Consider the following 22,112-nt stretch of genomic DNA (forward strand, 5'->3'; position numbering starts at 1 on the left):
AAATACATTGGATTCCATTTAAACACAAGAAGAAGAAAAAAATTACTGTGAGGGTGAATGCTGGAACAGGTTGTGGAGGCTTCATCTTTCAAAAGTCACTCAGAACTCTGCTGGACACAGGCCTCCTCTAGCTGACCCTGCTCTGAGCAAGGCAGATGAAGATTATCTCGAGAGATCCCTTCCAACCTTAACTATACGGTGATTCTCAGGTCTTTGTCTTAAGCAGTCCTTCTAGATAAATTCCCTTTGTTTCATGTAATGCTCTCTATTAGAATGCTTTCTGTAACCCAGTATGATGGATATTTTAGACAAACCTACTTTTCAAAATTCAAGAACGGCATTTTTCATGAACAAAATTACGCTGGTCCAGTTCTACTGGTTCTTCCTTGGAGGAGGAAAGGGCATAGAAAAATGGTTTGAAAAGCCAATGTAAAGAGAGACATTAAAAAAAAAAGCATTGTAAGTTTCTGTTTACTCTCATACCAAACTTTTGGATATTTACTTGTCTGATGTATAGCAAACAAACAAATTTCTGGCAAGCCTGTTCAGAAAATATTGGATAAATGCATGAATAATTACTGTTGGTGACAGAATCTCCATACTCAGCTTGGTCACTTTTTCTTTACTTGTATTTTAACCTGATCTAGGCTAGACTTGTGCAAATAATTTTAAATTTGATGGATAATGTCTTTAGAAAAAAACGATGACTGTTTCTCTAAAATAATGCATTATAACCATAACATCTGTGAGAATTTGCACTGATTGCCTTGTGACATGTTGGTCAAAGTGGCTGAGCCCTCCCTAATTGCTCAGAACTTGTCTATGGCTTTGGAATTTTTTTGAAAGCTTTGCTGCAGATGTTTCCACAGACCATGGGAAACTGCAAATCTCTATCATGTGCATTTAGGTATGTCATTTTCCAGGGAAAAATCTGACATAATGGCATCATGTTCTCAACTTATTCTGTCAGTGTCCACCATGGTAATGACTTCTTGGAACACATGATTTATACATCCAATTCAATCACATGAGCAATCCTATAAAAGGTGCATATTTTCATAAAAGTCTAATAGGGGTAAAAATCTCATAGGGCATTTTAGCATGAAACTGGAAAATGAGTTGCTGTAGATATGTAATCTCTTCTGCTGAAGTCATCATAACTGTTCTGTGGGATCATGAATGACTATATCTTTAGGAAATTACACTTTATGCATTTAGGAAGGTGATGTCTAAGGAGATAGAAAGTATATGGCTATATAAAATAACATGTAGATTTTTGAAGGAACTATAAAATATTAGCCCTTTGAGTAGGAAAGACCTGTTTATCATGTTATCAGGTCTTGTGCAGGATAAAGTGTTTCAGTAATCCTTCTAGCATACTTTAAATATCTCAAGCTGTAGTGCTTTTAAAAGTACTTCCCTTGAAAAATTGTTAAACTGTACCAACCGATTGCTAGTTGGCATAAGTGAAGTTCTAACAGTGAGAAACATCTTTCTGATATGTATCAAATTGATTTCTGTTTGCTTGAAAGAGGTTATATGCCCTAGCAATTTTCATATTTTCTATATATGGAGCATAGGTTTTTATGTGAAATATAAAAAATGGCCAAAAATACATCAAAACATTTCTATTAATTCATGAAATTAAGAAAACCTTTTTACATTTTCTCCTGTCACTGATTCCATTTGCTTTATTACTTTCAGCCTCTAGCCCACAAACTTGGTGGCACAATCAACAAACCCCTTAGTGGCTGTTTCATCTCTGCTCTATTTGATTTCTCCACTCTGAGTAAATGATTAAGTTTTCATGCATTGGTTCAACCAAAATCTATGTTCACTCAACCACATCCTTTATTGATTACTTCTACTGCAAACAGTAGGCCAAGTGTGATATACATAATTGGACAGTTGTCAGGGGATGTGGGTGTTAACAGTCCTGTTTTCCCAATTGGAAACTGGAATCACCTTGATACACAAATATTCTGCACTGTTTCATTCTCATTCCTTGGACCGAGGAGTCCTTTTCCTCAGAATATATGTTTTTAACTCTCAAAGGTCTGGTTGAATGGATTTAATGATTATACCATATAATATGGTCTTCAAGTTGCACCTGTGCACTGCATATAGAAAACTAGAAAAACTGGAATTAATATTTGTCTAACACTTTAACCTTGTCCTTTAACTTATATAAATCATATGCTGTATTTCTGTGGGGAAACATTTTATTTTCTCTTCTTAGGAAAAAAAAAATAGGTTTAAAAAAAGTGTTTCTAATTCTAAAATTTAGAAGCCTTTTGACATTTGGCAAATGTTTACAGTACAGTATATTTAATATTCTCATGATATTAAAATACTTAAATTAGGAAACTTTAGTAAATCCAACTGTGCTTACTGACAACTAAGCTTTACAGTAGCATATACTTGAACATTTCAAGCATGTTAGTTTGCAGTGTTTTGGCATCATTTTCTAGCAATCTAGCTCATCTCAGTCACATACAGATAATCTCTGCAATATTGTAAATTTGGAGCCATGCTTTGCTGTGTTTCCTGTTTCATGGCAGGCTCTACCCTGTTACAATTACTTTGATAGCATAAGACAGGGAATTGCAGACTTACGCCAGATTTTGAAAGCATATATCCCTAATATGGGTTATAATAAAAACCATAATGTAAATAAACCCCAGTCAGTCATTTGCTGCAGGAATATAACTTGAAGGTGTTTTAAAATGGTGAGAAAATAAATCAAAATTCTTTATCACTTACAGGAACTTCTGTTTCTGTGAATTTCTTAATTAAGACTGGATTTTCTGTCTTGCTTGGTGGCTTGACATTTAGCATGCTACACTCCTACATCAGTGACTCAAGTTCATGGCTAATATTGAGGTCAGCTGCAGTAACACTTCAGCCTTAAAGGGAAAAAGAACGCAGTGCCTTACTCACAAGCAAACCCAGATGTCTATCTTATATCTTGTAATCATACTGCAGAGATCTTATATTGTTAATATGACCGGCTTTATTAAAAAAAGGAAATCTGCAAATGTTATTGCCAAAGTGCATTAGCCAATTTTCAACTTAGATTCAGCTGTGACCTCAGGTTGCTCTGATCTCACTGGGATTTGGGGGTGACACCTGCAATCCACAGTTTATAGGTTTGCCTGTGTGACTTCAGCAACCTTTGATCCACCCAGCCAAAGTGCAGTATTACGCTCAGGGAAAGGCTGTCATCCCCAGAACTAAGAGACGGCACCGTTACAGAGATGCTGCTGCACCACCAGGGTTCTAGAGCAAGAAATGGCAGCTCTGAATGACAGGAGCAGAAAAAGTCTTACTGAAAAACTAGCCTTCTTACCTCCTTCCCCTGTTTTGTCAGGATGTGAGGTCCAGCTGTATTGAAGCTGTTATCAGCTGCTCAGTAGAAAAAATATTAAAATAATGGAAACTCCAAAACCCCTGTAAAATCATCACGTGCATTTTCATTCTTGGCCTTAAAATATGGCACAATATTCTGAAGAAGAATTTTGGTTTATTTTGCTCAAAGGATCCAGTTCTGCATGGACTCGTCTCATTGGTCTCAGCACAGGTAGTGCCTAGGCAACCGTTTTGGAAATAAAGTCCAGTCATGGATGAGTCATCACAAAGTAAAGTTACTTCAGAGCAGGGGGATAGATCTTCAGCATTTGGAGAAGCCATATAAGTGAATATTTAATTTTGTCCCTGTCCTTTGCTTCAGTCAGGGAAAAGTGGCTGAATCGATTAAGTACTTGGGAGAGTTTATGAAGACTGCCGAGAATGTTCATCTAAGCCAAAGCCTGGTGGATGCATGTGTATTACTTGGGAATATTTACAATGAAAGAGTAAGTACTGGTTGTAGTAATGATGTCAAACCATGGGGTTTAATGCATGGTAAAGATCTGATTTTGCATATGAGATGACCCAGAAGGATTTGGTCCAGGTGTTGTATCTTACAAGAGTTACCAAAGGAGAAGAAACTGTGTGACTGAATAAAATGTGCCTTAAGTTTTTGGGAAAGGTGAAAATTTCACACCGTATTTAACACATAGGGCTTTGTTCTAGAATGGGTGAGTAAAAACTCCAAATTCAGATCATGACAGACTTTCAGTGTTGTGAAAAGTCTGCATCCAAATCACCATGTGGGCCATATATGCCCATAAAGAGTCATCAGTTAATGCAAATGAAATTTTACACTGAAATTCATGCTTTTTTAAAATGAATGTATACTATATTGCATGCTAACAAGCAGTTTTTAATCTTAGCTTGATTTCTTGTCTACATTCTCTCAGCCAAATTTATGAAATGGGTGCTAGCAGCAAAGAGTTTGGCAAAAGGTCTGTGTTGGTAGTGGGCGGGCTTTCTCTTCTATATGCCTCCATCCAGCCTGATGGCTTTGATTTGGCCTGTTTAAATCAATAGATAGGCAGTGACGGACAATATTAAGCTAGAGGTAACTAAGAAACTCCCTTTATCGTAGTTTCTAAGGTCTTTTGAAGTGCTTCTTTCTGACGCATGTGCCAGTCTCTGAATTGTTCCTCTGGGGTGGACCCTGCAAAGGCGGCAGTTCTGTTGGCTGCCTGTCTGGGTAGCGGTTTCCATGCTTACTCTGTCCTTTACCGCATCTAGACATGCAACACTTACACTTGGTTTTTGAAATCAGAAGGGTTAAAAACATTACTGCACAAGTGAAAGATTCATGTTGAGCCCTTTAACACCTATTTTAGAGCTGAAATGCTGCATGAAATTATTTAGATACAATAAGTAATAAAAAGAATTCATTCTGCAGACAGGACAATGTGGAAATTAGGAAACACTTTCACTATGAACAAAATAAAAATAGAAATACTCTTTCAAAATCACCCTTTCTAACTTCTGTTGCCTGCTTTCCTTTTCTATGTGTAATATATTGAACAGGCTGCTTGCCCCTTTTTATTTACACTACCCCCAAATGCCTTTTCTTTTTTTCTGGATTCCTCTTACAGAGAACACCCACTACCAAAGTTGCTGGCCCGCTTTTGTTTCATAAGCAGTAGAAAATTTTCTTACTCTGTAATCTCTAAATTAGCCTGAGAGTTTTCTATTTACATATGTTCGTAGCATAAATGCCAAATTTCCTGTTGAAAACTAAGTTTTAAAGTCTTTGAGAACTTGCTGAAGTAACTTTAAAATGGATCTGAAACTCAGAAGACAGTAGGGTAATGTGACACTCTGTTTAATTATTCTACTCCAAATTTGAAAAATAATTCACTAAATTCTCTTTAACTACTTTTATATTTCACTGCTTCTGCCACCATTGCTAATAATCAATTCTATGAGAACTGATATTTTAAAAATTAACTTCTTTTTGCTTATTCTCTGAACTGTCTTTCTCAGTTCAGAATTTGCTGCCTTGAACTGGGGTACTGGTGTAGAAGGGAAGAAATGTAGTGACTTAATCTTATTAACTTACATAAATTATGTAATTTAAACATACAAAAAAAATTTCTTAAAGTTTTCTAATTCCCTATTTTCTATACCATTCATTTTTTTCTGCAAGGGCAGCAATGTTTACCAAAACTGAGTCTAAATTAACATTTCCTCTCTTGGACCACTGCCTGCTTGGTGTCATTGCCAGTATTCTCTAAGTTAAGCCATTATGAGGGTATTTTTATTCAACTCTACTTCCCTCAGTGATACAATTTGCAGTAGTACTGTCCTTCTCATCGAATTAAGGATATCTCTATTTATATCCGGATCTATCCTTGGGGACCTTTAGTAAACCAGGGATATAATTTTTACTGTTCTTCCCAAAGTGACTTTGACCAAATTCACTTTGCTCTGTCCACACTGTTGCTGTATCTTTACAGTTCTGTCATCTCACTATTCCATCACCATCACTGTCTTTCTTTAATGCTGTACACCCAGTTCCTGCTTTCTAGTCATGATTGTTTTACCCATATGTTTCTTGTTTCCTAAAATGCCTGGGTTTGTGTTATGCACGAGTGTTAGGTCTAATTTCTCCCAGTTTGTTAAGCAGTTTGCTTAATTAATATGCAAACTCTGATGGAGTTAGCATGACACACTGTCATTTCTGATTTCACTTTTCTCAAGTTTCTTAGTCTGATTTGCTGCATTCCTCTAACTAATTGCATCAGTTAACCTATTATAGTTCTCATGAGTATGGTAGGTAGATGTTTCTGCTTTTTATCTATTATCCTACTGCTTATCATTCTTTATTCATTGCTGTGTCCTCATAGGCCTAATTCTGCTCTCCTGCTGTATTAAACGAAGCCTGAAGACTACCTGAATTTCTATTACTCTTTTCTCCTTTTTTAATTACAGGCACATTTTAGCAGTTATACAAATTTTGATCCTAAAAAGTGGTATTAAGTGCAACAGGTATCAACTGGAGTCTCTCCTCCTGGTCTCTGTACTCTGTGCAGAAGGGAATTTCAATCTTACTAAATCAAGCTGAGAGGGAAAGGATAAGACAGCTCTGAAAATGTTTTCAGTCAGGAAGTTTGTGCCATCAGGGCAGCAGAATACTGCACCAATGGGAGAAATGGAAGGCATCTTCCAGGGAGCAGGCAGACTATAGTTAGTGTTAATGATAGACATATAGAAACCGCCACAAGAAGTTTGTCTAGCTCTGACAACAGCCAGAACTTCTTCCTTCAGAGTAAGGTAAAGGATGAACAGTTCCATAATGGCTTGCTCCCAGGAAGACCTTTTTTTGCCTTGTCTTGTTTGTTGATTTTTTTTTTTTCCACACAAGGATGTCCAACTTTGTTCTTAGTAGGGTTGTGATCAAGATTGTCACCATAAATGATCTGTTAAGAGGAGAGAGCCATCTGTAATTATTTTTAAATTTCTTGCTCTTCAGTTGTATTCAATTCATCCCTATTCTATTGTAGTTGGTAGCAATGTTCAGTGTATTCCTGGTTTATATTTGCTGTTAGGCATACATTTACTTTGTCCAGTTTTATTAATATACTGTTTATTTACATAGATTGTATCTACTCTGGCTTTCTCCACTGCATTCTTGATGCATCGTAATGTTTCGTTTATTCTTACTAGGTATTAGAGCTGTTTTGCATTTAGGAGAAGCCACTGCAGAGCTGCCCGTGTTATTTCAAGTCCACCTGCCTGAGCCTGAGTTAATGAGAACCCACTAAAAGTTACAAATAGTTCAAGCAGTATGAATTACCTCTCATTTTCTAAAGAATTAATTTCATTTGCTATCACATAACCACTCAGGTAGTATTATTAGGCCCCTTTGAAATTCCTCAAAGCCTTGCAAAAACCTTCCTTTTTTACCTTTTTCAACAATCTTGGCAAAATTGTAATCTGATTCTTTTTCTATAATAATTAAACATTGGACAATATGGATACTAGAGATAAAGTTATTGCACGCTGCCACGTATAATGCCAACACAAAATGTACTACCTTTCAAGCCTGAATTATGCTACCTAGTTTTAATGACAGATGTAATTTATTTCCCAGCAATTCAATCTCTTTGTCTTTAGATTTCTTCAAATCTTTTATTTTTAGGTCTGGTGGTATGCTACTTTTTTCTGTTTAGGTCTGGTGGTGTGCTACTTTTCAAATCAGAAGCTTGCTTCTGCAACTCTTCTTTTGACTCCATCTCTGATGGTAACTCAATGTAGCTTCATGGCAAAGAAGAAACATGCAAAAGATGAAGAAATATACTAAGAAATATTTTAGCTTTTCAGCAGGATCCTTCAGCCTATCATGATTTCCCCTAGTTTTCTCTTTATTAGTCTTTGGTCAAGAAGTTGAGGAGTTCTCTTTCTATATCTCACATAAAAAGTAGTTCTTGTTATACTTTTTAAAATTCCTCTTCATGTATTATCTGCTGTAGTTTATACTCCTTTTTACTGGACTCATGAATGTTGGATTTCTGTGTTCAGCAGGATAAAGAGATAAATCATTTGGGTTTTCTATTTAGCAACACTTGGCTTATATTTCTCCTACTGCTTCTCTTTTTGTTTTTAGGAATATCCCCGGGTTTTGGTATACCACTTCTTCACCCATAAACCTGTGGGTTTTAATTTCTCTTATTTTCTGTGCTTTAGGTCCATCATTTCATTATCCTCTTTTTTCCATTTTTAAGGTTCCTTTTCTAAAATTTAGTATCACAATAGTAAATTAGGACCTTTCCTCCCACAGAGATGTTAAACATAATGAAACAATAGTGATAATTTCTAAATGGCCTGGCTGGAATCAGTATTAATACTTAGTATTGGTATACGTAGGTTGGTTTGTTCAAAATACTACACAGACAACCAAAAAATAATTCCATTCCTGAGAAAGATATGAGCGGTGTTATCTGGATTTTAGAGGTTAGGAAACAGCAAGGGAGAGTGGTTTGCTTAATATCATGCTATGAGTCATTCTGTGGGCTGGCCTCTCAGCTGCAACATCTCTGAGGTGCCAGAAGAGCAGGCTCTAATGTCAAGGTAAAATACAGGTGACTACAAGTAGTTTTTACAATGCTTTTCTTTTTTTCTGTTCTTTGCTAGGGCAACTATAATGAAGCTTTTGAAAATTTCAGTCAGGCTTCTGAGGCAGCAAAAACTTTAAATAATTTGCCCTTAGTGGATGAAACAAAGACTTATTATGGCATTGCAAAGGCTCATAAACTGATGGTGGCATTTAACAGCCATATAGAAGCAGAGGATCCCGTCAGCCTCAAGTACCTGCTGGCATGGAAGGAGAACAGAAGTGACATGTGCACTGACCCTCTTACAGTCGGTAAGACATTGGTTATGAAACACATTAGTGCTGTATTGTCCTCAACGGCTAAGTCGTTTTTCTTGTAGAGTTTTATTAAATTATTTCCTGGGTTTAATCCTTGTACTGAATGGAGGTTAGATTTACTCCTTTGTGTGCTTATTTTAAAGGCTGAATTAAATAGGTTTAAATACAACGTAGCAGGGAGAAAGATATAGTAGTCGTTGCTATGGATGGTAACATACTTTTTTCAGTGCTGTTTTCAAATACATCACAGTTAAGGGCAGACAGTAATGTATTAATTTAGTCAAGTATCATTATTTTAATCTTTAAAGAAAAAAAAAATAATAATCTTCATTTGCAGTCAGTTTTTCAAGTGCATCCAAAAATAAGTTCCCTGTTACTAAAAGTAAGAAGTAATTTCTGCTTGACATAGTGGACATAGTTCTGAATTCAGAAGAACATACTGTTTTATTTTTGGCATCTTTACACTTGACATTGGAGGGGAAGAAAAAAGAAAGCAACTCTATGATTTCTTCGCTGCGTTTCCTTGTCTCAGATAAAGAGTAGAGGATGATTTTGTGTAGAGTAGACCTCTTTCTTCATGGGTTAAATTTTCTTTACTTTTTTTCCCCTGTACTATATGTTAATACAAGACAAACTGAATCATGCATTATCTCCAAGTATTGATAGTATTAATCTGTATTGTACTGGCGAAGGAAAAGGGGTGAGTCTACTCCACCTTAAAACTTTCCTCTCTGCATTCCTGTGGAGACTGTGAATCTGGGGTACAGTGGAAATAAATGACAGCTGGGGCAAAGTCATAACATGGAACTTCAGAGTTACTGTGTGCAAATTGCCTCAGTTATCTTACTCTCAAAGACAAAGAACTGCTTGTCTGCTGTTTTCTTGTGTATCTTTTCCTTTCATAGAATTGGAACAATTAAGTATGGCTTCAGTTGTGAATTTTGTATATAAAATAAGTGGTTAATAGCCTTGTAATTGAAGATGTTGGCAGTTTAACAGGAGCCAGGATACCAGAGGCAACACTGGAAGCAACTGAGAATTGTGGAATGAGGACATTCATTGGCATGCTGAACAGATAACAAATTAGATAGCACTCTGTTTAGAGTTCCACTGATGGTAACAGGGCAGCTCTTCCTCAATGAGAATGTGGTTTTTTTCCAATGACTATATATATTTATGATTTTTGCCTCAATAAGTGAATATCCAGCACTCTACATATTTTGATGGCTGGCAGAGTTAAGTGGGTGCTTGTCTCCTGCAAGGGATAGTAGGTTTCTAGACCTGTGGTGGGGATGCCAAGAATTCCAACAGGGATGGTCAAAGAAGAATCCAATGTCAAGCAATTTTATATGCATTTCATATGAGGATCATTAGCTGTAGCTGATGTAAATAGGAGGCCAATAAAGATCAACAATGGCAACAGCAAAAAAAAAACCAGGAGCCTCAAAGAGATAGGATGATCTTGGTATTTTCAACTTGTATTTTACATCTTGCACCTAAAGAGGTGTTCTGTTCAACTTTTATACATCACTTTTTCCAGCCAGTTGTGAAACTTATTTATATCCTGAAATTATATGTGCCCCTTTAAGCTCGAGCTTCATGCTCCTCTTTAACAGTACTTCAGGGATAAAAAGAGTATGATTAGAATAGCCCTTTATGTCCTGGCAAGCACAGTACCAGTAACAAGTTTTGCCTGCTGAGATTCTCATCCTTCTGTATTTCTGCCTAGTTTACCCTCTGTTACTTTTGGTATTACAGTTTTCATTTTAGTTCCAGTTAACTCCAGGAACCCTGTGGCTACTGCATATTTAGCAGCTCTTCCAGTTCAATATCATTCTTCTCATTAGTGCTCCAAGCTTGCTCTCATGATACCCAGATTACATCCAGGAAAACATAGTGTCACACTGTCAGCACAATCTGTAACGTTCTTCATGTGGTGTGTGCCAAATCTCTCGTACTGGCATTACATTTTTAATATCTTTGTCTGGCAAAACATGACCTGGCACCAATTCAATATTAGGATTCACCAGCTTTGAGTTTCAGGTACAGCCTTTATCCTACCTTCCAGGAGAATGCCTGTGCATCGTATGATGAACTCATCACTTTGGAAATTCCTGCTGTGATAATAGGACAGTATTTCTAGCTCTTTCAAACAGCTCAACATCGATAATCTACTAGATTTTTCTCAGTCTTTTTGAGGATAAAACAGCTAAAGACAAGACACAATAGTAGTTCTTAATCCGCAGGGGAATTTAATGAAAGGAAGAAGGAAGGTAGTGAGTTTTTATTTCTAACTGTTCTGACTGAATAATTTTTCTGTGACAAAAAAATAAGAGTAGTTTCTGTATTCTTAGGCAAAAGAAATACTTAGGCTAGTGGAGGAACAATGACATTTAAATTCAAGTACAGCCATATACCTTATGTCTTTCAACCGAGGCTTATTTTCTAAATCAATCATTTCAATAACCAGGCAGGAAGAACCATTAATTACTCAATTTACCTCAACATTTATTAATAAAAAGGATGTTTTGACCAAAGTTGTCATGGGCAAAAGGGATGGGATTGTCACAAAACAGTGTTTATAAATACAAAGGAGAATGTCTTTCTGTCTGCTGCATTTGACTCAGTCACCTGACTTCACTTACAAGAGAGTTATTTATGCCATTGTGAGATGCCACTGCAAGACCAAATACGTTTTTATTGATCTTTTTATGTTTAGTCAAATGTATAAGAAAATAAATTATCAGCAGAATCAGTAGGCAAAAAGGCTTGTGACTCCATGGTAAAGCCTAAAAAGGAACCCACAGCATGACTAACATTGTCATTGAAAATATTTCACAGATCTTTCAATAAGTAATCTCCTGACTTGCTGCGTTCTAGAAGGGAGAAGAAGGTGCTGAAGGCAGGAAAATTTTGGATCAGATTTTGGATATTGATTACTTGAAATGCTGACCAGGAATTGTGTTTTCTGTGAATCTGGCAACTCTCAGCCCAGGTCATTGCATCTGGCAGGGCTGTGCCTCAGCAAGAGACCTTGGATGCTTGAAATCATCTAAACGTTTTTAAGAGTAGACATAATATGTGTTGTTTTCCTCATACTAGAAAGTCTTCAGTTGTTTTCTTGAGAAATGTTTTCTGCTTTTGACCACAATTTAAATCTACATTTCTTGACTTCGGAGATCTTTGCAAAATTGACACATTTTACCATAGGTTTTCTGTGTTTGTTTTGTTGGGGTTTTTTTTATAGTAGCTACAAATGCCCCATAAATGATTGTCTTACCCATATCATCAATTGCGAAGTCTTGTGATCAATGGAATTATCTTGTACCATCAACTTCAGCATGATCAGAACTTTTTCTAGCATTCCACACCTAAGCAGCCTTCAACGTGATTTAAAATGCATGCACCAGCTAAAGCTATAGCTTGGAAAATACAGTCCAATGAGCTTTTGTTCTTACTCTCAAATATGTAGTTCCTCAGTATTCTTTCTCCAGCTTCCTCTCATAGATGTATGGAAGGGTACATTCCACAATGTGAACGTGTCCTTTTTCTTGTGTAAAAAGTTAAATTGTCATCATAGCAATTTGCAGTTTTAAAAGCTCTTTGAGATGTTTTATAGTCATGTGGTGGGTTGACCCTGGCTGAACGCCAGGTGCCCACCAAAGCCATTCTGTCACTCCCCCCTCCTCAGCTGGACAGGGGAGAGAAAATATAACAAAGGGCTTGTGAGTCGAGGTAAGGACAGGAGAGATCACTCAACAATTACTGTCACAGGCAAAACAGACTCAACTTGGGGAAAATTAACTCAATTTATTACCAATCAACAAGAGTAGGGTAATGAGAAATATAACCAAATCTCAGAACACCTTCCCTCCACCCCTCCCTTCTTCCCGGGCACAACTTCACTCCCGGATTCTCTACCAACCCCAACCAGCAGCACAGGGGGACAGGGATGGGGTTTACGGTCAGTTCATCACACGTTATTTCTGCCGCTTCATCCTCCTCAGGGGCAGGACTCATCACACTCTTCCCCTGCTCCAGCGTGGGGTCCCACCCATGGGAGACAGTCCTCCACGAACTTCTCCAACGTGGGTCCTTCCCACGGGCTGCAGTTCTTCACGAACTGCTCCAGCATGGGTCCTTTCCACGGTGTGCAGTCCTTCGGGAGCACACTGCTCCAGCGTGGGTCCCCCACGGGGTCACAAGTCCTGCCAGAAAACCTGCTCCAGCGTGGGCTCCTCTCTCCACAGATCCGCAGGTCCTGCCAGGAGCCTGCTCCAGCGTGGGGTTTCCATGGGGTCACAGCCTCCTTCGGGAACCCACCTGCTCCAGCGTGGGATCCTCCACGGGCTGCAGGTGGATATCTGCTCCACCATGGACCTCCCTGGGCTGCAGGGGGACAGCCTGCCTCACCATGGTCTTCCCCACGGGCTGCAGGGGAATCTCTGCTCCGGCGCCTGGAGCACCTCCTCCCCCTCCTTCTTCACTGACCTGGGGGTCTGCAGGGCTGTTTCTCTCACATGTTCTCACTCCTCTCTCTGGCTACAGTTTCTGTCTGTGCCAGCAACTTTTTTTCCCTTCTTAACTATATTATCACAGAGGCACTACCACTGTCACTGATGGGCTCGGCCTTGGCCAGCGGTGGGTGCGTCTTGGAGCCGGCTGGCATTGGCTCTGTCGGACACAGGGGAAGCTTCCAGCAGCTTCTCACAGAAGCCACCTCTGTAAACCCCCCCCCCCCGCCCCTACCAAAACCTTGCCATACAAAGCCAATACAAATCATTTTTCTGTAAAAGATGCAGCTAGCACAAAATTGTTAGTGTGTTGAAGAATAGAGATCTTACCAGGTGCATTTTAGATTGAGCTTGTGTGTGACTTTGTCATTCATTAATAAAAGGATTATCCCTAAAGAATGGTAAGTTGGAAGTGAGATATGAGATCAAAGATTACACTAAATGAATTCTGTTAACAGTTCTCTACTGTAACTTACCACAGCCGTGTAATTTATGGGCCATTTTGGTGATAGTGTCCAACAGTAGAACAGTCTGCTTCATAATGTGATAAACTGCTTTTTTACTGTCTCTTCTTTCTGAAGTACACTAATTCCAGGAAAACTTCTAACATTACAAATCTTGTCTTTCCCCCATTAATAAATTATCTTAGTTATCTCAAATGCATGCTAAATAAAACTGTTATGCCATGGCACTGTACCCAAAATGCTTGACTGTACTTTAGCAAATCAAAACCAATCTTCATCAGGAACATGCATTATAAATTACACTTTGCCCAGTAAATGTTCATTGGTGGTAGCAGATTTTTTGATCTGAGAACATTTAAGAGAAAGAAAAGTTATGGTGCACTGATCAAAACTACAAAAATAGCAAGTCTTTGTACCTTACACAGATATACATCCATAAAATAGTTCTTATATGATGTCAGTGGAAAGGTAGAGGCTTGTGTTAGCAGGTTGCTTTCGCTGCATATTTCATATCTAAAGCTCTGTCATAGATTTTGGCATCTCATGATGCTGATGTGGGACTACCTGAGTTGTGCATGTGCATGCACTCCCTCAAAGCCACTGTTTGTGTGTCTGTTATATTGTTTGGCTCATGTATTATTTAATAAGTTCTATTCTGCAGTTAGCACGTACAGAAGGCAAATATATAGGCTTGTATGGTGACTGAAATTAGCATGCAGTCTTAATATTTTCTTTTAACATGTTTCTTCTTGAAAGTGTATTAGTGAGTTTTGTAACTAACTTGTTGAGTAAAGATAATTAAATGTAAACGCTGTCAGTGACAAAGTAGCTAGACTGAATTTGAACAGGCCAAACTGATTTTCTTCCCAATCGCTGCTGTAAAGAGGATGCGAATGCTTCAGACCCTCATTTTGGGAGGCAGAGAGCATGCCTGTGCCTCCCAATGACCCTCTGGGCCCCTCCTCCCTCGCAGTGGTCTGTTCGCTGTGCAAGAGTCTGGAGATAGGATCTGTAATTGATTCTGCTTCAAGCTCTACATGCTTATGAATTATGTCAATAGCGAGTTAAACAAACTGAGTGTTTGTTTATTTTTTTTCAGAATATATTGTTTATATGACCAAAAATAATGAGAAATAGAAAGGATTTTAGAGACAGATTTTGGTGTTTTCTCAGAAAATACAACTGAACGTGAAATAACGGAATTATACACTTGTTCACACTGTTAAATAAGAACTATGATTTTAAATTATGGAAAGGAAGTGTGTGACAGACTCCAAGGCTGTCTGTGTGCCAGAGGCACAAAGGCTCACTTCTTAATAAGCATGTTTCGAAAGTTGTTCAAATGCTTCAGTGTCCCCTTCTGAAATTCACAGGATGGCTTCTGCACATTTTTGTGGGGTTTATCAAATAGAATAATTTGTCCATTTCTGGAAAAACACTGTGGTTAGAAATGCCAAAATATATACATTTAGGAAAGTGATTACCAAAAAAAAAAAGTTGAGAGGTGGTTCTGTCATTATTTCTTTTTTCCTTAAAATTTTCTAAACTTGTACTGCCTCTTATTCACATCACTTAGCACTCATCAGGTGCTGAATTTTAGCTTATCTCACTTTTCATTTTAAAAAATCTCAATCATTTTTTTGTACTGCTGTACCTTTGAGATTAATGCAAAATACCTTAAGTAAATGTTGAAAAACAGAATGCTTACATATAGATGTTGATGACATGGAACAGGTGTGTTTCAGAAAACTGGCTTATGTGGATGTGGTTCATATATCTTATTTATTATTAATTGGGGTTTGGTTTTTAAGTATTTGATTAAGTCTGCATAGTGACATACTCTGATATTTTTAGAAAGTGAGAGTGATTATTGCTTGGAATCGAGTGTGAAGAGAAGAGTGTGAGGGTGATGGAGGTTTTTTGGCACATTGTGATCAGTGGCCAGACACACCAGATTCTCAAGGAAGAGTCTGAGAACGCCGTTTAAACATCTATGTCAGTTTTGCCATGAGTGCAGTAGCTTGTTCTGTTTTCTGCTGATGGCTGAAGTTTGTATGAAAAAACATGACAGGCGAATGCTGATATTCTGTGTTCTTGTGCTTTGTACAAATGCACTATCCAGGTTTTTTTCCTGTCATTTCTTTTTAAATACTGCCTTAAATAATGGGGAATTGCTAGACAGGATCAGATCTAGGCCAGGTCTGTGGATTGGCAGTACCAGATTTGAGAGGAGGGTTCACAGAATAGTTTACTGTTTAACCATGGAATAATGTGTTAGGAGAACTTTCTTCATAGTCTGCCAAGAGTTGGCAGTTCTTGTATGTCTAAGTGGTGTTATAACTTCAAAAAGTTCACTATCATCTTGTCTAATGTGATTGTGAGTGTTCTTGTCATCTACAGTTATACAAAAACCTCTTAACCAGAGGAGAATTCGGATCTCAGCTAGATTTTTCTTCCATCTGATACTTTCTATGGAAATGTCTAAATCATGCCGTGCATTTGCTTTAGACACATCCTGTGCTAAACATTGTTGGCATCCAGCTGTATTTTCTCAGACAAGCTTTCTAGATCAGCAGAAAATGGTTCCCTAAATAAGGTGAATTGTTCTTTCTTGTGGAAGAAAGATGTTGGAAGTGGTGTTCAAACTACAGTATATTGTCAGACCCTTTAGTGTAGCTTTATGCACTGAACTAGTGTAGCTTTGTGCACTGCAGTGTCAGTACTTCTACCGAAAGTGCAGTTTCTTACCAGTTTAAAAAGTGAAAATTCTCAGGGAAGAAGCTCAGTCCTGCTCTGATTCTGTAGGACACTTGACTGGTGCAAAAGAAATTGAAGCTCTTGCCCAACCACATTAGGTCACTTCTGGAGAAATCCTTGATTTGAAGGCACCTAGACCTTTTAGGTTTGCCTGCAGTCCAGAGCATAAGAATGCATTGACAAAGAGAAGAGTCGTAAAGCAGAGCAGCTGGCAGCTGCTCTGCTCTGGCAGTCCCCTGATGGTTGCAGGGCCAAAGGAGGAATAACCAGTTGGCATACTTTGAAGTGGCCCTAGGGCTCCTCCGCACGTACCCATCATAGGCCCCTTTCCTTTGCTGCATACACGAGCATAGATGTCTCTGGTGGTTTTATGCTCTTGTTCTCAAAAGGGAAAATTGATCCTCAGAAAGAACCAAAGAGCAGACTTTTATGTTTTTGTTTAATATTGAGAAGGTTGTTGTCATTTAGACTTCATAAAGAACCTTTTATTGGTACTGTCTGCAAACATGCCAACTGAGAGAGATTGACCTCAGGCCAACATGAAAACAGTTCTCTGCTGCAAACCCTTCCTTACCAAAAGCTCTCCAACAATCTTTGGACACAGAAAATCAAAGCCAAGACAAAGAAACTGTATTCAGTGCATATTTTCTGTAAAAGAACCCTTAGGTCATCTCAGGAGTCACAGTCAGTGTATCAAACACCTTCCTTCTCCTTGGTCTCCCAAGCCAGCTTTCTTTTCTGCATCTTTGAGGGTCTTTTTTCTGAGATGCCTTCCCCTGCCTAGACATATCCTTTTAAGTTCCTCTTATGTTTAAGTAACAAATTGCTGTTTTTATTAAGACTCTGTGGTCTGAAGATAGTCAAGATTTAAATGACTTACATTTAGAATGACCCAATCTATTTTCAAAAGTGAGGTGTCATACTTCCACGGTTAATGTATTTGTGAAACCGTATTTCTTTTGCCCAAACATCCACCTCTCTTTTTATTCTTTTCTGTAATCATCAGGAATATTTTGTGATTTTTTTTGAACCATTTCTGAAACAGTTATTTTCTTTTTGTTTCTCCTCCTTCCCTGTCTGTTCTGTGCCCTACTTGTCTTTTTTTTTCTCTTCTGTTCTTCACTTTTATATTGCAAATCATTCTCTCTCCCTTTTTGGCCCCACACCTTCATTCCAAACCCCAATTTTATGTATGTTTCCCGTCAATGTTTAAGGAGCATAAGTCAGTTACCTCTGTACCCAGTAGCTAGCATTTCAATCTATACCTTATTAGGTACATCTTTTGTGCTTGTAGTAGAATCAATAGGGGTTTTTTTAATAGTAGTGTTTCAGTTTTTTCATACTTACCGCTTTGGCACTGTTCTTCATGCTCTGTGTTTTTTATTATGTTGTGATCAGAGAGTACACTGGAACGAATCACACTTCATATTGAGTGTCTTGGTAAGTTGGTTAATAGAAAATTGTGAAGTATCAAAATAGCTTTTAAAGAGATCTTAATCACCTGTGCAAATGGATTGACTAAGTTTAAGTATACAACTAGGTGATTAATTAGCTTAAAGATCCAAATGCATGCTTAAGTAGATGACCATGCCCCTAGGCTCATCCACTTGTTTCTACTCAGTTTAGCATTCGATATTATCTGTAATACAGAGTATTCCCGTTGAAGGGCTCATACAAGTCTTGCCACAGAGCCAAGTAATTATACAGTATTTTCCGTAGTGTCTCATACAAGTACATAATTTTGAACATGTAGCTACTATCCTGTAATACTGACATTAATAAGTATCAGATAGAGTAATTGATATGGGGAGGCCAATTTGAAATTGTTCTGAATCAAAGTTGTTTTTCATATTTTTTTCCATGGTTGCTACAGTGTTTTAATACAGTTCCTTTTCCTAAAAATTCTGGCATATTTTTTCATTTTTGAGATGTAGCTGCTATGGATGTTAGTCAAGCACAACGTAGCTGGTGTCAGCTCCTGTGGGGTATTAATCTTCTGCAGCAGTTTCTGAAATGGGAACTGCAAGTGCCCAACACCTCTCATATCTAAACCTTATGCTTATTCATATGCTAATGATAATGTCTGCAAAAGCCAGTACTCAAACCGTGTCTTTTTTGTGAAGGTGTATTTCATACTGTCTGATATCTACAGATCACGTGAACATAGACATTGAGCTGTCCGATTGTGTCTACACATCTCAGCTGGGCAACTAAGTGATAGTACAGTGCATTCAACTCATTTCTGATATAAAATTGAACCTGAAAAACAGAGGATGAGTATGCCATATAGTAGTCTTGCTCAGCTCATGTTGGGCACCCAAGGAATTTGAGGAATAGGAACTCCAGATCAGTAGCTGGTGTCAAGAAAATCAGAATGTTATAGTTGGTAGAAACCAGGAGGGGAGGAGGATGTATACTGCACGGTGTTGGTAGTTCTGGGCTGTCCATTGACTTCTTATCCTGGGTGCAGCACTTGCAGCCCTCTGTTTACCTTACACTTTTGTTTTCCTGGTGGAAAATGTCACTTCAGGGTGCTCTAGAGCCCAGTCCTTTGACTCCAGAACCTTTCAATCGCTGAACAGCATCTTGAGATGTGTAATTCCCTGAGAGTGAGCTTATCCTTACTGGTACCTTTAGCTCAGTTTTGAGAATAATATTAAAACAAATTCTATTTTATTTTGTTGATATTCATACAAGTATGTACGCTTATGCTGCAGTAAGAAGAGAATTGAGATGAAACACTGACGATTTTAAGCATTAGGAAATCAGCTGATATACTGGAGGATAACTGGGTTTGTGTTCTTGTCATCTCTTCTATATCTTGAAATGGCTCACTGTTTACATAGGGGAAAGCAATACTTCTGTTGCTGTATTAAAACTGTTAGTAATGACTGCAACACGTTAGCTGTGATTACCAGAAAAAGATTGTTCAGAACAATGACTTTGAAATTTGAGTTAGATAAATTAAATTTGGTTTTAGTTCAAAATAAAATATTTCTTTCTCTCACATACTTTGATAAGTTTTTAATGATTGTACTGCAATTATATTAGCTGTTTGAAAGGTAGCCGTGCATGTGGAGTACGTGTACATATATATGTACAGACAGAGAGAAACTGTATGGTAAAGAGGAAAATGTTGCAAATATGCTAAAAATTGTGGACCAAATACTGCTTTTTGTTATGCCCATAAAATCTTGTTGACTTGAGGGGGAGTGCACAAGTGTAACTATGAGCAGAATTTGTCCCTTTTATCTGAGATGCGTTATCAAAAACGTCTAGGTCAGCAGAGGTTCAAGCAATTGGGGGAATTGCTAGGTATGATATTCCTGCTGGGGAACATAACCTAGATAAAAGGGAGGTTCTGACTGAAGGTGTTCTAATAAATAGATTTTAGTATATTTTATTTTGTATTTCTAAAGAGTGTTGCTTGAGCATTTGTGTTGAGAAGCACTGGAAAATATATTACTCACTAATCATAGTTGTAGTATGTTTAAGGAATGATCATGAAACTAAAATCCGGAAGATGGAGGAAGAGTTCTAATACATCCATAGGAAAATACGGGGTTAAAGTGGACTATATTTTAAGCAGTGTTCAGTTGACTTGCTGTGTGGGGAGAGACTGAGCAGTCCTGGCTAATGACTTGTAGGTACTGAATCCTCAGGTCTCTCAGGTGGTTTCACTCGACCAGTTTCAGCAGAATGATGAAAAGGTTGAGATAAAATAAACTGACAGTTGCTACTCATCGCAGGCAGCAAGCTGTACCCTGGCAGATGAGACCCTGGGAGCCCTCTTTTTTTAAACAAAGGCTTTCACTGCAGTGAGCAATGAACTCCACACAAAAAGGGAAAAGGAGAGAGAGATTGGCAGCTGGTGACCGACAGGAGGAGGGAAAGGAGGGAAACTGAGAAACACAGCAATTGTTGGCTAATTAGAAGCCATTCCCACCTACTTAATACCAACCCATTAAGCAGAAAACACTTTTCATCTTACTCTCCCTGCTACACATGACATTATACTCCAATCAATACCCTCCCACTGGCTGCCCCACTGCCCACAAATGAATACATTGCAGTTCAAGAATGCAGTAATTGAGTTGGGGCAGTGAAACTGCAGCTCACAGTCAAGATCTTCCTCTGAAGATATTAATGTAGTGTTTGTGATGCTTGGATAAAGAAATCAAATCCCTATATTGACAGCTGTCAACAACTGGTAAATGGACAAAGTCAGCAATGAATCCATTTTAACCTTTGATTGAAGAGACAATAAGTGTTTCTTTTCAGAGTACTTTTTTACTATTTGAGTAAGAGATCTAGGGGTTTTGCACCCAGATGTTTAGATTTTCCACGGCATTTTGCACTCTGATCCTTGGTTTTACCTACAGAAGATATATATGCACATCGTTATGTACAGGCAAGAATACATCTCTGTATCAATACATCTCACAGGCTTCCCTGTTTTCTGGAAGGTTTTGAGGTAGCCCTAATGTTTTAAAAGCATTTACAGCTGCTTGCCTTTTTTTTTTTTTTTTTTTTTTTTTTTTAGTTTTGTAGGCTACATACACTCAGGCTATTTTTTTATTTCATTTTAAGTCCTACTATGATTTTTAGGGATTGCCTTAAAATGTACAGTTTGGTCCATCATAGCACATTGTGCAGCAGGTCCAGGACCTTACATTTCGATCATTAGGATCTTACATTTAAGTTCTGCATTTAGATTCTCACAACATTTTTTTTTCAAATTAAATCCCTTGTTCCCTGAGCCATCTGGAGTTGGTAATACTATGCACAGTCTGCAGCACGAAGTAATACTGTGCAGACTGCAGTATAATTCCTTCTTCATGCCAGTTTTGTCACCACAGAATCAAAAGAGCAGGACACTGTTACTCTCCCTCCTTGCTTAGACTGAAGAAGAGATCAGTGTAAATCTTTTGGAAGTGCTGGAAGGAGGTTCCAATCCAACACATGACAACTCTCCATCCCTTTCAATTCCAAAGTGAATTGGGTATCAATTCAGGAACTTAGATTCCTTACAGTGCAAGTTTGAAACCATCTTTTCAACGCAGATAAACTGCGTACTGTGACATCTGATATTTGCAGAAAGAAACTACCATCATGTGTACTATTCACTGTCATAATAATATTGTGGCATTTGCAGTATGGCTTTTCTTCAGATGCTGTTTGCTAAAGTACTTCTTACACACATAATTGTATAACACGCTGTAAACTTGCCTAGCTGAGCCTTGAACCCTTCAGTTAGGCATTATGTATGTGCAATAAGTTAGCCTACTACTTGAGGCTCTCACCATTTAACAGCTTATCTATATCTGAGTAAGAACAGTTAAAGCTGAGTATAGTCAATAAGGCTGACACAGTAGCAAATGTTTTGCATCTTTTGAAATTGCAAGCCAAATAACAACAAACTGCTACTTTGTTGCCTCTTTCCATTTGTATTATATTTTAAGCCTATTAGTATAATTATCATTAATTTTCACTGAATTCATCTCCCAATATTGTAAAGCACCTTTTCAGCCACCCTCTTTGTATATGCTTCCTGGGTTTCTTTTGATACATGTTAATGACAATCTTAGAAAAAGATTTGTTCTC

General features: G+C 38.0%; 1 protein-coding gene across 2 annotated transcripts in view; it reads left to right on the top strand.

The window, feature by feature from the left end:
* Positions 1–22,112, top strand: part of TTC29 (tetratricopeptide repeat domain 29) — a 224,294-nt gene that overhangs the window by 161,669 nt on the left and 40,513 nt on the right. For both annotated transcript variants that reach the window (XM_041126217.1, XM_030027181.2), the window contains 2 exons: positions 3,731–3,854; positions 8,536–8,767. In XM_041126217.1, coding sequence (XP_040982151.1) covers positions 3,731–3,854; positions 8,536–8,767 — 356 coding nt within the window. The remainder of the gene's footprint in view (positions 1–3,730; positions 3,855–8,535; positions 8,768–22,112) is intronic.

Source organism: Aquila chrysaetos, chromosome 1, assembly GCF_900496995.4.
Source record: "Aquila chrysaetos chrysaetos chromosome 1, bAquChr1.4, whole genome shotgun sequence".
NCBI classification, from domain to species: Eukaryota; Metazoa; Chordata; class Aves; order Accipitriformes; family Accipitridae; genus Aquila; species Aquila chrysaetos.